The following is a 15,777-nucleotide window of genomic DNA, read 5'->3' on the forward strand; positions in this document are numbered from 1 at the left end:
TTTTCCATTCTAGCTCAGCGTAGCTCCCTTTTTTTCCTGAGTTGGTAACTTATATCTTATCTAATAAAAGAGTTTCATCTTAAAATTTCTTAATCCTGCAAATTTTTGTTCTCCTCTTTTAATTGTGCAATGCAACTCTTCTTTCACTTCAAGTCAATTTTATAATTGCAGATGTGATTTTATGCAATTATTGGCATATGCTATAACTAAAATACTAAATTATGAGCAGAATAACAAGAATTAATACTTTAAGATTAATTTAGTATTGGTTTTAAGATTGAAAATTTTTGAATTAAAAAAATAAGTTTAAAAAATATATGAAAAATTTTAAAATTTTGGTATTACTATAAAAAAGTAAAATATTTTTTAAATGTACATAAAATAATAAAATATTAAAAATAGAAAAAATATATAATGATTTTTTTCAATTTTCAAACACACCTTTTTACTATAAAAATATTTTGAGAATTTTTTTAATATAAAAATTACACTTTTAGATTAAAAAACCGTATTTTTATATTATTTAATATTAAAATTGAATAAAAATAATTTTTGAACGTAAAAATTACTCTCAAATATTGAATTAGGCCATAGCAAACTTCGCAAAAAGTCTTGCAAGTTGCAATCTAGAAGAAGCGTCAATATCAGCCTCAGACTCTAACGTGTAGAGGGGGCAGTGTCTATCGTCGTCTTACCCATCAAGATAGAGCTAACAACAAGACCGCTCCGGTCTCCTAACCAATGGGAAGAGTGTTTCGTTAAATTTTGGGTTTATTCTTCATCATTGTTTGCAGTATCTTCCAAACGGTTGCGGAAATCGTGGTACATGTCTTGTTTTATGCCAAGTTGTGAAATTTTCTGCCTTTAATTGTCGATTTTCTTAGTTTTTCTTTCTCGATAACAGTGACGTGTGTGTTTAAAATTTTGTAAATGACTAACAAGTTTGTTAATGTAACAATGATCATATGAATTTTTTAAATTTTCAATTAAATAAAAAATATATTTTAACAATACTTTTTTATCTTAATTGTGACATAAAAAAAATGTGACATAATGCTAAAAAAGTCCACTACTTTCCTAATTATTTTCTAATTATCTCATCAAATATATTTGCATTCTAAATTGGGTGCAATTTGCTTTCGTCGTTCTTTTCTTTTTTTTTTTTTTCAATAAAATATGTTTACTAATTACACATTTGTTTTGTCAGCCAAAATTCAGGAAGAATCGAAACGTTTTTTTCAAAAAAAAAAAAAAAACGTGTCTTTATTGAAGTATTGAAAATTGTGGTTTATATAAATATAAATATATTTATTTATTTATTTTTATATATTTTTGCATAGAATATTAATCCATTAGTGTCTAAATCCAAAGGTTAAAGAATTTATTCACATGGATAGGAAAGATAGCAAGTTGAATCCAAGATTTTTTTCGTTTTGAATTTGATTTAATTTATATTATTAATATTTAAATTTAGTTTAATATTATATAAAATTATATTTGATTTAATTTGATATGATATTATATAAAATTATATTGATTTAAATTAATAAAATATTACTTTTAATATAAAATATTATTTTTTAATATAAATATAAATATACAAATATGATATTAAATAAATAATTAAAAAATAATATACGCAATAGATTTATCAAAAATTCAACTTTAATTTTTTTTAATTTAATCCAAAATTTAATTAAAAAATATTAATCCTACAAAATCAAATAAGATCAAAATCCATCAAATTTGGATTATACTGTGATCTCTACGCATGAATCCCAAAGATAAACATTGCAAGAACAACAAATTAATCAAGCAACTAAAAGATTTGTCCTACTCGCTTTTCACTTCTTGATTTAGTAGCAAGTAAACTTTAAAGAAAGTATTCGAATCAAACCAAATACCCTCTTATCTCCAAATCTTCTAAACCAAAAAAAAAAATAAAAATTGCCGTACTTTTAATTAATTGTAGCGGGCCACTAGCATTAGTGTTTGATTTGAAGTCTTTGGGGTCAAAGTTTAGGAAAATATCAGTGGACTTGACTGGCTAAGGGCCAAACCATGGGCATAAGACAGATGTTGGAAGCCACGAACATGTTTACTCAAATCAATATCCAATGCTGATCTTTGAAAGGCCTGGAACAATTTCTTACATTGCCTTCTAACTTTTTCTCTTGATGCCTAGGATACTTTGATCATTTATTATGTCTCTTTATTGTAGTACTACCCAAGTCAATTCAATTTAGTAATAAACTCATTGGATAAGGGCTGAATTTAATCAGTTGGGGATTAGCCACTTCTTGCCTTTGATAATAGGCTGAGACAGTCCAACTAATATTTAAAGTCAAGATTTGAACTTGATAATTAAAATTAAAAATTTAACACTTTATTTATAGATTATATGATTGTTTTAATTCAATAATAATAATAATAAATCCTTTTTGGATTATGACAGAGTGAACCTTGAGCACTTGACAGTTAAATAATTCAAGCAGAAACCTTTTCAACACAAATGCTGACCGACATGTAAATAAAAATGCCAATTTCAGGCTAACACTCAATTCAGTTGAAATAATCAGATCAAAGCAGCCTATTTTTCCCTTAGGAAGGAACTTTGACCATTACTCCCACGTAAGCTTCATAGACGCTGATACATATGCAGATCCAGACAAGGTACAACCGGTGCATCCTCTGCACGCTATGGAACTTTACTAATCCTTCCAAAATGCAGCTTCCATGCCTTGGTATCCATTTCCTTCTGTCAACCATACATAAAACAATTTTACTTCCATCAAAGATCATATTAATATTAATGTCTTTTACAACCAATTTTAGGATTCAACTTTCAAGGTAATTTTACAGAGTTCTTCCCTATGTTTTGTGTGTGTGCATAGGGTGGCATTGACCAAAGTAACGATGGTTACTCTAACACTGTGTTTGGTAGGAGGGAAAGAGGAAAGAAAAAAAAAAGGGTGCAAGGAAAAACTATTTTTTTCACCTTTTCTTTTGTTTGGTAGGAGGAAAATAGGAAAAAGGAAGGAATGTGAGTGGATTTTTCCTTTCCTTCACCTTAAAATTTAATCATTCCAAATGTGAGTGGAAAATACTCATTTAACTTAAATTACCAATTTTATTTATAACTTTAATCCTAATCTCTTTGTTTCCCCCCTATTTTCTGTTTTTCATACCAAACACAATGAAGGAAAAATAGCTTTCCATCCTCTCCTTTTTTTTTTTTTTTCTTTTATCATCTTTTCCCCTTCCCTCCATTTTCCTTCCTACCAACCATAGCGTAAAATATGCAGGGCAGCTACATCCTACAGGTCAATTTTGATAATTACAAGTTCTGAAAATCACTTATATTTAAGTACAGCATCAACTTAATCCCTTAGAGTCATAGTAGTTTTTTAATCAATGTAAGTCATTACGGAACATGGCAACATAATTATATTGCTGCAAACAGACTAAAATAATTGATAGGTGTCAAAACTTGATTACTTGGAAAGCAAAGGATAACTTCCCCTAACATGCTGATTATATGCGAAGAATCTAATAGAAACAACAGGGGAACTGGACTGCGATTCCCATGCCTATCTATCTTTTAAATGGATGATAAAATAAAATTAATAATTGTCTGCTTGTGTGGAAGTGATTTAAGCAGGAAAGCTGGTGTTTTCGCTTGACTTGGCCTTTATATTATACAAATTGACAGAGCAAACTATATGTCCTCTTATGTAAGTTCATATTTATGAGCAATCAGCTTTCATTTAGATGTGAAGAAACACTTACCTGAAATGCTTTGTCCCTCCAGTGAAACACACACCCACGATCTTCCATGTATCTAAGAATGGATTGAGGAAGTAATGGTCTAAAGGATGCATGGAGTTTCACTTTTGTCAACCCTCGACATGCCAACAGTACTGCTGCCAGGCCATTGGGAGTCAAACCGGCCAAGTGCAAGATTGTCATGTTCTGTAGGTGATTGATGCTAGCTAGTGCTACAAGCCCAACATCTGTAACAGAACAATATGACAAGTTTATCTGCAATGATAAGAAGTGAACAACATTATTAGTTCAATATTACACTGTAACGTTCCAATCTACAAGAAATAAAGAAAATGAGAATGTTCAATACCTGTTGCAGATTTTGGGAAAATTGTGCAAGTGGAAGCATTCCGTTATCATTAATATTGAAGCACTTCTTTATGTCAAGCACTGCAAGTTGCTTACATCCCACAGCAATGGCTGACAGACCAATTGACGAGATACCGGGGCATCCACGAATCTCAAGTGCTTTTAACATCGAACATTTTGATAATGATATTAATGAGTTATCTGTAATTTTATCATTATAGGCTATGTTGATCATCTCAAGTGCAGGACAACCATCACCAATGGCTGAAATGCCCGCATCACTTATCTCTATGGACCTGCATAACATAAACACAATAAGATCAACTAAGAAAAGAGAAACTATGTGCTATGCAGAAGGTACAGCAGCATTCCAACATCTGGGGGCTAACATGATAGCACCTTGTTTCTTTTAGACCCTCATGCATGCCAATCATGAACATTTTGTAACATGCACTAGCAGGATCTTTGTTATTATTAAACTTAGCATTATAGGCAGTGCTGAATGCCCATAGAGTTTAAGGTGTTCAATTGAACACCCATTCATGCGGTATTCATTCCTAGCAAGTATGAAAAGTGTAGAAGTTATAGGGAAATTAGACACCTGTACAAATCAAGCTCCTTAAGCATTGAGCAACAACTTCCAACTTTTGCAAGTCCTTCATCTGATATGTTAGAGCAGATCCCTAACTTTAAAATAGATAGTTTTAAACATCTTGAAATGGACTTCAAACCTGCAAGAGATAACATGAATCATTCAGAGAAAGTTTCATTCATGCATGAAACAGGTTATGGTCAAGGTAAGACCTTCGTCATCAATTTCATTATCTGTGGCATCCAGCTCCTCCAAATATGAGCAACGCTCTCCAATCAAAATAAAGGCTTCCTTTGGAACCAAGCTACAAGACTCCATCCTGAGGGATTTAAGGGAGGTGCATGATTTTGTTATGCTGTCTATAGAGGTATATGTTATCTTCCGACAGCATGTGATGTCTAATTTCCTCAGTTCTTTATGTGATTGAACAAGGAAAGAAAGACCCTCATCTGTCAATCCTATGCATTTACTGAAGCTCAGTTCCTTGATCGAGGCATGCAAACTTGCCATGGCATTGATCCCAGACCAAGTAACCATACACCCATCTAATTTAATTGATTGCAGCTTTGAAGAAGTATTCAGGCATTTTGCTAGATCACCAGTCACCTGCAACACCATTACAAATATATAAGCAATGAGCCACAAGATTAATATAGAGTTAATAGGGAATTACCTTAGGGAGTTTTGGACTTACAGCAGAGCCATATGTAAATATGAGCTGCTGTAGTTGTCCGGTACCATTTATCAAAGATGACAAGCCCCTGTGAGTAACACTTTGACAGTTTGACAAATTAAGCATCTGTAAAAGATCCAATTGGGAGAAACTGTCACTTGAAATTAACTCCTATGAACTTGATTCAACAGCTTGATAAATTGAATATCACTATGAAAATCCAAGTATTAATTGGATTCTTACATTTCAACATGAGAGGTATGCATATGATTGTTGCTGACTGAAACATCAATCATGAAATAAGAATACAATAAGAGAAAAAATCCATATTCTAGCCACAAAAATTTATTTCAAGTGCTGGCAGGACCGCCACATGTTCTTTCCATAGTTTGATATGCTAGTGATAATCTTGGGCAGCTTCAACATTTATAGCCTAACCATTTCTCAAGGAACAAAAGGAAAACAAACCTTTAGTGACTTGCAACTTTGCTTTAGTGTTAAAAGGCCAACATCATCAATGCCATGGCATCCCTCTAGAACCAAATCTTCAAGATGTTGGAGTTGAAGAACAGATTTGAGGCACTTCTCTGTGATCTGTGTTAACAAAACATATAAGTTTTCATGATAACTTCACACTTAATGGGGCGTTCCTTTAGCCAAGAATCAAGAAAAGGGAAAAACAATGCAGTGATAATATGTTAACATCAATACAAAAGTGCATTCTAACAGCCATAACATACATGAGAAATTATCAATTATGTATGCTGAATCATGTGCTACAGCATTGCAGCTCTTCCACTCACAAGCAAACTTATATATAGGCTTACTACTGGAACTTATCTCGATGTACTGCATCAAAAATCAACATTTTATCTTTTCTTTTGCTCCTTCAACAGATAAATACAATTTAGATTGAAACAGAGAACTAAGAAAATTTTAGTAAGATTTCATTCCAGAACACGCGTATGCTTTGTATAGGACGCAACTTCTGCTGGTGTCAACAATCTCAACTATCATTTGCCCAACCAATGATGCATAACTACCCATAAATAACAGATACCATAGCCTAATCCATAGAGGATAACAATTAACGACATAACTTATTAGGACACTTTTGAGGTACAAGTTATTTGACTGGTTTTCGCCAAGCAATCTCAAAATAGAAACTACTAGACTCAGCGGCTCATCAGAAATGAAAAATTGACTCAAAAATGGGTAGAATCAAGGAATTAATCCACAACATAGAAACAATAAAAACTGCGAAAACACATTATTCTCTTTTCAACCAAGCATATCAGTGCTTCCTTTGAAAATTGTATTCTTCACCTCTTAGTTGGCCGAAGAAAAAATAAGGAAAAATAGTGACATCATATTGCAATGAGCTAATTGTGACGAGACTTATATCCTGGAAAGTAAAACAAAGTGAAGCAAAACATGTCCCATTCAATTGAATAAAGTGCATGGCAGGCTCAACAGGCCAAAACACACCACTCTAGAACCTAGCAATACAAAAAATTGGCAGAGTTGACCTGATTGTTTCACCTTCTGGAGACATCAAAAACTTCAGTCTCTTTTCTTTGCCCCAGCTCTCTCGGTCATTAATAAGAGAAAACAACAGAGTTGAAAAGAAATTAAACCTACCGGTAAATAAGACAGATCCAAACTCCTAATCTCTTTACACTTGAGAGCAATCAACTCCACACCCAAATCATCAACACGCAAGCACCACTTCAAGCAAAGCGACCTTAACTTTCTACACCCAACAGCTATACAGCCGATCCCCATATCAGTTATTAACTTGCACCTTGCCAAACTCAGTCTCTCCAAATTCTTTGCCTCTGCAATTGCTGGGGCCGCCAAGTCAGTCAACTCCGTTCCGTTGGACAAATCAACCTCAACGAGACCCGAACAATTAAGAAACAAGCTTGATAACCCAGCATTCGTGAAAAACCTTGATCTGGACAGGTTTATTGAAAGCAAAGTAGCTTTCGAGGTTGATGATATCAAGTTTAACGTGTTGTCATCAACACGTGGACAAAGGGAGAGATCAAGGTGGGAAACAAAAGGGTATCTATGAAGGGTTCTAGGGAGGAGCTCAGTGCGTAGAGGTTTGAGAGACTTGCGGTGGCGAGACTCTATTAAGTAAAAGGTCTTGCATGTGACAGAGAATGATTTTCTGGCAAAAGGGTCGTTGTCAAGATGGTCAAGGATTTTCCATACAATCTCTTCTGTTAACATATCAAAAGGGTTGGATGAAGAATCAGGTGAGAGTGGTTGCGTTTTTTCCTTCTTGTAGCTTTCCATTGGGATGTTTTAAATGCAAAACTTCCTTCTTTCTGGAAGCTTTTTTCTGAGAAAACAATTTTGTCAAAGGCTAAGGTAAGGAAAGGAGCAGAACATCGAAACAGGGTTTGGAAAATTGAATTTAATAAGATAGAATGTCTAAGAGATTTGGATAGTGGGGCTTGCAAGATTCTGAGTTAACCGTTAACAGAAAAAAGAGAGCATATGATCAGTTGGAGGAGGTGACTTGGGTTGTATCTGGGAAGAAGAAGACTTGCATGTCAAATTACTATACTGGGCTTCCAGGCTTTTTCAATTATATTTGACAGACTCACCAAATGACCCCACAAATATTAATATACGTTGCAGTGGTACTTTTATTTTCAAAATACAAAAATTGACCATTTAATAAAGCTCCAATTTTTGGCTCACTCTCACCTGACAAAATAACTATTATTATATTTTACGAATAACTTTGGTTTAATTTTTTAATTTTTAACTGTCAACCAAACTTATTTAATGCTTCTTTTAATAAGCATTTAAAAAATTTATTACCATGGTGAAATATTCAATGCAAGTCTAAAAATATTCATTTTATAAAGTTTAAATAAAAAAATTAAAATATTTTTTCATTCATTTTGCAAAATTATTAATAATTGGTAAAAAAAAGGGGGTGGGGGGGGGGAAGGAGCAAAGTGGGAGAGGGGGTATTTTGGGAAAAAGAAAAAATGACAGGGTGACTTGCTAATAAAAGAAGGGGAGGGTGCAATATGAAAGACTCATTCGGGGAAGTAAACATATGAGGAAGGACAGATTCAAGTGCACATGGTACGGCGATAAAGAAAAGTCCGCCCCCTCACTGTGCATTAACGTACCGAACCCTTGTACGTTTAACTTATCATGCATCTTTTCGGAGCGTGAGCATCACGTTTCAATCTGAGTCCAACAACGTACCCAAGCCTCCATGTCTTGTTTCGGACGTGGTCAAAGGAGAGCGTCTTTCATTTTCAGGCTCTCTTTTCCTCTTAAAGTTTTTTATATTTCATGATTAAAGCTGTGATTATTAATTAATTTTTTTATCAACACAAGAGCCGCCTAATCACAGGATGCCAACCCATATAGAACCTCGAATTCAGGCTCTCTCTCTCTCTCTCTCTCTCTCTCTCTTTTCTACAATTTGTTTCCTTTTTTTATTCCATTGGTTTGTTTTTTTTTTTTTTTGGGTTAAATTATTGCCGGCATATACTAAATATGAAATTCCCAATGAAAAAATATGTATATAAATAGACGTGCTTTTGTTTTTACTTTTTGTTCTTTGTTAGTATTTGTTTTCAATTATTTTTAATTTTCTGCCTTTTTATTTTGTATTATAAAAAATACAAAAAAACAAAAATCCAGATCAACTTACAAGTTAATGGCTTCCCTGGCAGCTTCATTGCGACGTTAACGCCTTTCCTGGGAGCTTAATTTACAAGTTAATGCCTTCCCCGGGAGTAAGAGTGAATCTGACAAATTTATGCTTTGATAACTAGAAATACATCCATTGTCTCTTCAACCAACATACTTGCAGAAATAGAATAAGTTATCACAACATATTTGGTTACTTTGAACCATCAAAAAAGATGAGAAAAGGCTACGGATCATTGGTTTCTTCGAGATCTACATGACTATGGTATGCATGATTCTTTGCACTTACTACATATCCAAGGCAAGATATAAAACATCATTAACAAAAGGTTAGGCTACTTCTTTGCAAAAGTAATAGCCATGGGATATTGAGGGGCGATTTTGAAACCCTGAAGGTGCTGCATGGCTGTAGAAGACTGCTCTTCATCTTCGTACTCTACAAAGGCAATACCTGGCTTTGCTTCAATCATTCGAACTTCCCTGAATCCAGGGTACTGTTCGAAAAGCAGCTGCAGCATCATGCTTGTTGCCTCATGAGGTAAATTCTGTATGAATAGAATATTGTTCGGTGCAGCCTGCTCTTGGGCATTCAGGTTTCCATTATGGAAAGGAGCCTGCACATAATCAGACGGAATTTATCCAATGAGGCATGGAAATAACATGTCTGTAAACTCAATCCTTTTTGATAAAAGAACAGCCCAAATAAGAGTAAAGGCATATCTTAGGTACTATCTAAGCACTGCAAGCATAATACAAGAGCAGCCATTCACATAGGTAAAGCTATGGGGTTGAGAGAGAGAGAGGAAGCAACTATCAAATCGAAAATAGTCCTGCACATTACCTTTGGTCCTCCATTACTTTGAGAACCTGTGCCATTTGACATTGCAGATTGCTGTGCCTCCTCTGCACGTCGCTTCCTTTCAGCTGAAATTTGCATATTGTATCAAAAGAAAGTCAACAAATAAGAGAGCAGTAAAGCTAAACCAAACAAAAAGTAGTTTACATTTTGGATGCGAATTAGTCAGCAAAACCAAAGAAACAAGCAAAATTAAAATCCCCTACCCCCATAAAAGGTAACTCCATAGACTGCTTGTCCTTTTTTTTCTTTTGCAATTTAGCAATTTCTTTACAAACAGTAAATCCAAAAGTACAAAAAGTAGTTTACATTTTGGATGCGAATTAGTCAGCAAAACCAAAGAAACAAGCAAAATTAAAATCCCCTACCCCCATAAAAGGTAACTCCATAGACTGCTTGTCCTTTTTTTTCTTTTGCAATTTAGCAATTTCTTTACAAACAGTAAATCCAAAAGTACAAAAATCTTGTACCAGAATAGCATCATTAAACAAGCAGCCGGTGATTCAGTGGGTATATTTATCCCCCACCAAAATTAACAAAACTGCTAGAACAATATTGTGAAAGGAAATTGTATTTTCCTGTCCCAATGCACAGCCAATGGGTCAATTACTGAAATATGAAATTAAAAAAAAAAAAAAAAAACATTTCATGGTTAAGAAAACCAAAACATCTAAGTTCTAACCCCTCCTCCTAGGCCTTCATCTAACTGTACCCCAAAAAGGTACCATGTATTTAAAAACCATCATTCTTTTACTCTCTGTTTTTCTTTTGGTCAAAAGGGCAGATTAGTGTTGAAAAATACAAATGCATAATTGCAAGAATTACTTTCACATGATAACATAATGAAATACAGGTGAAATCATTTTGCTTAAGTAAATCACGACCATACGTTATGCATATGGAAATTTAAAGAGCTAATGAGTGAGTAGTCACCTTTTTCTTCTTGCTTCTTCTTCTTTTCCCTGGGAACAAAGCTTCCATCATTTTTGGCAATACAATCTGACTTAGTTTTTGCATATTGTATCCGCTGCTCCAAATTAATCATATAGACAGTCAAATCTAGCTATCTAAGCATCATTAGCAACTAAAACCACAAATTAAGCCTGCAAAATTTCGATTGCAATCAGAAGTGATGCCTAGAGAATAAAGCAAATTTTGTTAAAGTAGCCATCTGCAAGAATATATGAACATGGCGAGGTAGATAACAATAGCATCATTACGGTGTTCGATAAATAGTGAAAAGTCTTCAAGGAACGAAGCAGAGACAATAGCCCTGATTTATAATAATAAAAAAAAAGGGTCCTAAAATGTCAGCAAAATGAGTTGACATGACAGTTTTCAGGAGGTTTAAGCTTACTCCAGAAGAACCACACATAACAAAATGTATACATACACCTTTGAGCATCATATCATATTTGAATAATGTGAAGCAAATATTCTCAGTACATAACAGAATAATTCCATTTGCAAGTCCCAACAAAGACTAATTTCACTTAAATGGTAAATAGTAACTACGAAACCTACATCATTAAAATTGAAAGAGAAGAGACCATGTTGATCATATATATATATATATATATATATATATATAATATACTCACCATAGGTTTATCATAAAATGGAAAATTTTGCATTTGACGAAATGCGTTACTGGCAGCTGTCAACTCATCGAACACAACCCATGCTTGTCCACGAAGCTTGGGCGTCTTCAAGGCAACAACATCCAAGATCCTTCCATATTGAGAGAATAAAGCATAAAGGGATCTCTTTAATTCTGACAAAGAAAGAAAAAAATGTTAAATTCGAAATCAATCCCATTTCAAAGTTCAAACCAATGATAATCTGTTGGGTGTTTCTAAAATTTTAACTTCAATGTCACACTGTTAGTATTAAACCCTAAGAAAAGGGGAAAACAATTTTTTTTTTAAAAGAACCTAGGCTTTCCATTTTGCAAATACAAATACTTGGGGGCAAGGTTCAGTTTATCTTATTTGCCCTAGGTTTCTCATTTTATTTGCCCTAGGTTTCTCAGCAACCAAACAATACTTGAGAGAAACAAAAGAGAAAGATTTATTTAGATAGAGGTACCTTCTTTCTTGATCTTCTCGTTGAGGTTCTTGATGTAAATAGTTTGATTTGGAGGTATATCGGCAGTTAGCATTTTCGCTGGGTTTTACCCTAATCTTTCAATCACCAACAGATTGTTAAACTGACAGGAAAGAAAATTGACAGAGGAGTTGAGAGTTCAGTGTTGAGAAATTGGCATTGAGATTGGGATTGGGCTAAGCCCTAGAGAGGTTTTATTGAGCATTTAAGAGCAAGTATCTGTAGATAAAGATATAGGTTAGTATTTGACAAATGGGCCTCCAGTAATATAAAAGCCAGGGCTGATCCTCTTCTTAGTGAAACTAAGCTTTGGGCTTTTGCTGTGAATCCATACTTTTATTGGGCTTTAGACTATGAATCTAAGCCCTATTACAATAGTCACAAAATTTTAAGTTTTTTTTTTTTTTTAAATGGAGTCTTTTTTTAGGATAAAATATTAACGTAAAAGTAAAACACTCGATTTTTTTTTTTTTTTACAATATAAAAACTAAAGTAATAATTGTGGGCTCAGGCTGAGAATGAGAGCATGGTATTTTATTTGGACACGTCAGTTGCCCAAACCTTCAGCCCAAATAATTTAACTGGGCCGTCAATGTTAAATTATTTTATTGCTCTCAACTCATTCCAAAATTACGACACGAGAAACCTTCCGCCAATCTTCACCAAAACCCCAGACATCACAAACTCAGAAACGAAAGGGCAAACACAATAGAAACGAGGAAATGTTGAGTTCCATTTTGAAACGAGCCACGCTGTCGAAGCTCCGACCCGACCTAGTATTCCCTCAGCGGACCCATCCCCAATCAAAACTCTATTCTTCCAAGAACGCAAAGGCCTCGCTTGCGAAAGCCAAGAAAGCTGATGCCAAGTCCAAGTCTAAGTCCAAGAGCAGCGATTCCTCATCCGCTTTCGCATCCACCGCAGGTGAAGAGTTCGAATCTGCCGGCGCCGATGACTTCGAGGCTGCTCGAGGCCGCCGCCTGGTCGAGGACGAGAAGGACCCTTCTCTAGATGTGGGTCACGATGGACGTCCCTTGTTCACTTCGACTTCCTCACTCTCCCAGCTGACGCGCAAAGACGCTTGCTCGTATATGAAATTCAGTGAGAAGGGATTGAAGGAGGTATTGCCGGAGGGGTTGCCGATGGGAATGGTGGCGGAGTTCAAGGAGTCGATGAGGCTAGCATTGCTTGTTCGACAGAGTTTCTTGGATCTTCGTGATAATTTTAGACGCATTGTTGATCCTCCAATGTGGTCTTCTCATGCTAAAGGTGGCTCTTTTTCATATTTTCTATTTCAAAGATGCAAATTTCAATTTTTTTAAAAATTCATTTTCTCATTCCCTTTTCTGGATTTAATTTTGGATTATACAGTCAAACTCTTACAATTGAAGTTATATATAAAATAATTTGTAGCTACAAATGGTGTGAACTTATTCTGGTATTTACTTTACCTCTTCAGCTCCTAAAGCGAGAAAGCAAGTTGTGTTGGACGGTCCAGTTAGCTGTGGGAAGAGTATTGCGCTTGCAATGCTTGTGCATTGGGCTCGTGATGAGGGTTGGCTAGTTCTGTACGCCCCTAGAGGTCGTGAGTGGACTCATGGAGGATTTTTCTATAAAAATCCAGAAACAGGTCTTTGGGACACACCTTTACAGGCTGAAAATGTTCTTAAGGCAAGAACTTTTTCCCTTTGTCAATTCAAAGTATTTTATACTCCAGTTTACTGATATGTCAAAACTCAAAACGCCATTGTACTTACATTTTATTAAGTCAATAAATAAGTTTATTATCTTCTCCATGCTCAATATTAGTTCATTTTCCTGGTACATTTTTTGTCTTCATGAGATGAGGGCAGATGAAAGTTTAGTTGTTGATGCCCTCCCCCTTTTATAAAAGAATTTTATAAAAGAAAAAAAAGAAATAAAGAAATAAAGGAAGTCATGTGTTTAGACTGTGTATGTCTTCTCGAGAGAATTTTATAAAGAAAAAAAGAAAGAAATAAAAGAAGTCATGTTTTTAGACTGTGTATGTCTCTGGCACTTCTTTTTTGCTTTTTTTTTTTTTCTGCTTGGTTTGTTTTATGATACAATGAAGTTGTATACTGTATACCTTATGGTTTTTATTTCTACAGGATTTTCTGAAATATAATGAATCGCGCTTACAACAATTGCCTTGCCAAATTTTTGACCCTATTCCTTTGGGAGAAGGTGCTGGTGTTGGATGGATGAAAGGAATTGAATCCATGGCCTTCACTGAAGGTACAACTCTGTATGACCTGATTCAAATGGGAATCAAGTACTCACATGCAGCTGTTGGAGTTGTAGTTCGGTTGAGAAAAGAATTATCACTCGTGAAAGATGTCCCTGTGCTTATTGCAATTGACCAGGTGAGCACCATATTGCCATGTCTTGTAATCCCCAGCCACACGAATAAACTTTATTATAATTCCTTCTACCTTTTTTTTTTTTTTTTTGTAGTTAGTTGGCATATTTTGACTGATTTATCCTGTTATATCTTCAGTATAATAATTGGTTTACGTTCAGTGAGTATGAGGAGCCAGTGACTGTTCGTTCTCGTCGACCGATACATGCTAGAGAACTTGCAATGGTTGGTATCAGCTCTTTTGCTTTATTTTATATTGCTCAGTTTCATGTTAATGTGGGCGATTCTGTCTACCTTTTTTGAGTTTTATTCTTAGCTTTAGGATTATGCTAATACTTTGTGATAAGTTGGATATATAGATATTAACTTTCTTGTGCTCACTCTTGAAAAGAGTGGTCATCTGGCTCTAACAGTAGTCTCCTTTCAGCTAAACTATCTTGCTGATACTTTTATCATCCTTGAAATCATTTTATCATTTTATGCCTATAAAACATTTTTTATGTTTCTTCTGCAGGTCAATGCCTTTAGGTCCATGATGCATGATGACATGATGGTTGGTGCTTTCTCTCATTCAACTGCTGTAGGAAAACTTCGACAATACCTGCCAGATGTCCCTGCAGATGCCCGTGTTAATTTGCCTCGATATAGTTTAGATGAGGCTGCAACCGTTTGCCATTACTACCTCAGGTTTGCATATGCTTTACACCTAGTATCATGAATTTTGATTTTTCTTTTGAACTTGTAGGATGCCCAAAACCTCATATAGATTAAAGTTTTTGCTTCCTTTAGATTACATCATCGGCCCTTAGACTTTAGAGTTACATAGTTTGTTGTTTACCATTTGCAGGCAAAGGCTTGTAAGAAGAGAAGCATTCTCAGAGGAAAGCTGGAAAAAGGTGTATTACTTATCCAATGGAAATGGGGCAGAAATGAGATGGTTAGTTCCTTTGATGCGGTAAAACTCAAAGACATAGGAAATAAAATCTCGTCGATAAGATTTCAAGACATCCATTGATAGGGTTTCTGGTTCGCGCATGGTGACACCTTTTGTTTATCAATCTTTTTTTCATCAAATTTTATGCTTCTGCTCGGTGTATCAAATTTTATTGGCAACGCCAAGTTGTATAACTTATAAGAACTGGCTGTTGATATCTACTAGGTTATTCATTCAAATACAATGATTTAAAGGGAGGGTCTTACCCCGAGCAACAAACTATAAATGATGCCAATTGCCAAGCTCAAACTGGTTAAGACTTACAGGCAAAGCGTATAAGACAGAATCTTTGTTTAATACAAGAGTACATCATCTACTATCATTGCATTTTGACTAATCTAATTATAATTTA

General features: G+C 34.7%; 3 protein-coding genes across 6 annotated transcripts; 1 reads left to right on the forward strand and 2 right to left on the reverse strand.

Annotated features, from left to right (window-relative positions):
• Positions 1-2,364: 2,364 nt before the first annotated feature.
• LOC111284759 (F-box/LRR-repeat protein 3-like) lies at positions 2,365-7,909 on the reverse strand. 3 transcript variants are annotated; one of them, XM_022873673.2, is made up of 8 exons: positions 7,041-7,909; positions 5,868-5,993; positions 5,400-5,525; positions 4,939-5,332; positions 4,736-4,865; positions 4,136-4,430; positions 3,790-4,041; positions 2,365-2,758 (listed from the first exon to the last, which is right to left on the reverse strand). In XM_022873673.2, exons 1-8 carry the CDS (start codon positions 7,701-7,703, stop codon positions 2,699-2,701), a joined length of 2,046 nt encoding a protein of 681 aa, XP_022729408.2. In that variant the 5' UTR covers positions 7,704-7,909; the 3' UTR covers positions 2,365-2,698. The 3 variants fall into 3 exon arrangements, with proteins under 3 accessions (XP_022729408.2, XP_022729409.2, XP_022729410.2); XM_022873674.2 differs by having other exon boundaries at positions 5,421-5,525; positions 7,041-7,835; XM_022873675.2 differs by lacking the exon at positions 5,400-5,525 and having other exon boundaries at positions 7,041-7,835.
• Positions 7,910-9,182: 1,273 nt separating this feature from the next.
• LOC111284760 (U2 small nuclear ribonucleoprotein B'' 2-like) lies at positions 9,183-12,224 on the reverse strand. Of its 2 annotated transcripts, XM_022873676.2 has the most exons (5): positions 12,034-12,224; positions 11,547-11,719; positions 10,879-10,972; positions 9,931-10,013; positions 9,183-9,703 (listed from the first exon to the last, which is right to left on the reverse strand). In XM_022873676.2, exons 1-5 carry the CDS (start codon positions 12,104-12,106, stop codon positions 9,425-9,427), a joined length of 702 nt encoding a protein of 233 aa, XP_022729411.1. In that variant the 5' UTR covers positions 12,107-12,224; the 3' UTR covers positions 9,183-9,424. The 2 variants fall into 2 exon arrangements, with proteins under 2 accessions (XP_022729411.1, XP_089618038.1); XM_089761912.1 differs by lacking the exon at positions 12,034-12,224 and having other exon boundaries at positions 10,879-11,048; positions 11,547-11,684.
• A 442-nt stretch (positions 12,225-12,666) lies between these two features.
• On the forward strand, positions 12,667-15,609 carry LOC111285377 (mitochondrial 28S ribosomal protein S29-like protein). Its single transcript, XM_022874800.2, has 6 exons — positions 12,667-13,320; positions 13,511-13,722; positions 14,181-14,435; positions 14,570-14,656; positions 14,946-15,118; positions 15,279-15,609. Exons 1-6 carry the CDS (start codon positions 12,774-12,776, stop codon positions 15,388-15,390), a joined length of 1,386 nt encoding a protein of 461 aa, XP_022730535.2. The 5' UTR covers positions 12,667-12,773; the 3' UTR covers positions 15,391-15,609.
• Positions 15,610-15,777: the final 168 nt, after the last annotated feature.

The sequence above is a fragment of the Durio zibethinus genome, chromosome 6 (assembly GCF_047325235.1).
Source record: "Durio zibethinus cultivar Kanyao isolate XHJ-2024 chromosome 6, ASM4732523v1, whole genome shotgun sequence".
In the NCBI taxonomy this organism is placed as follows: Eukaryota; Viridiplantae; Streptophyta; class Magnoliopsida; order Malvales; family Malvaceae; genus Durio; species Durio zibethinus.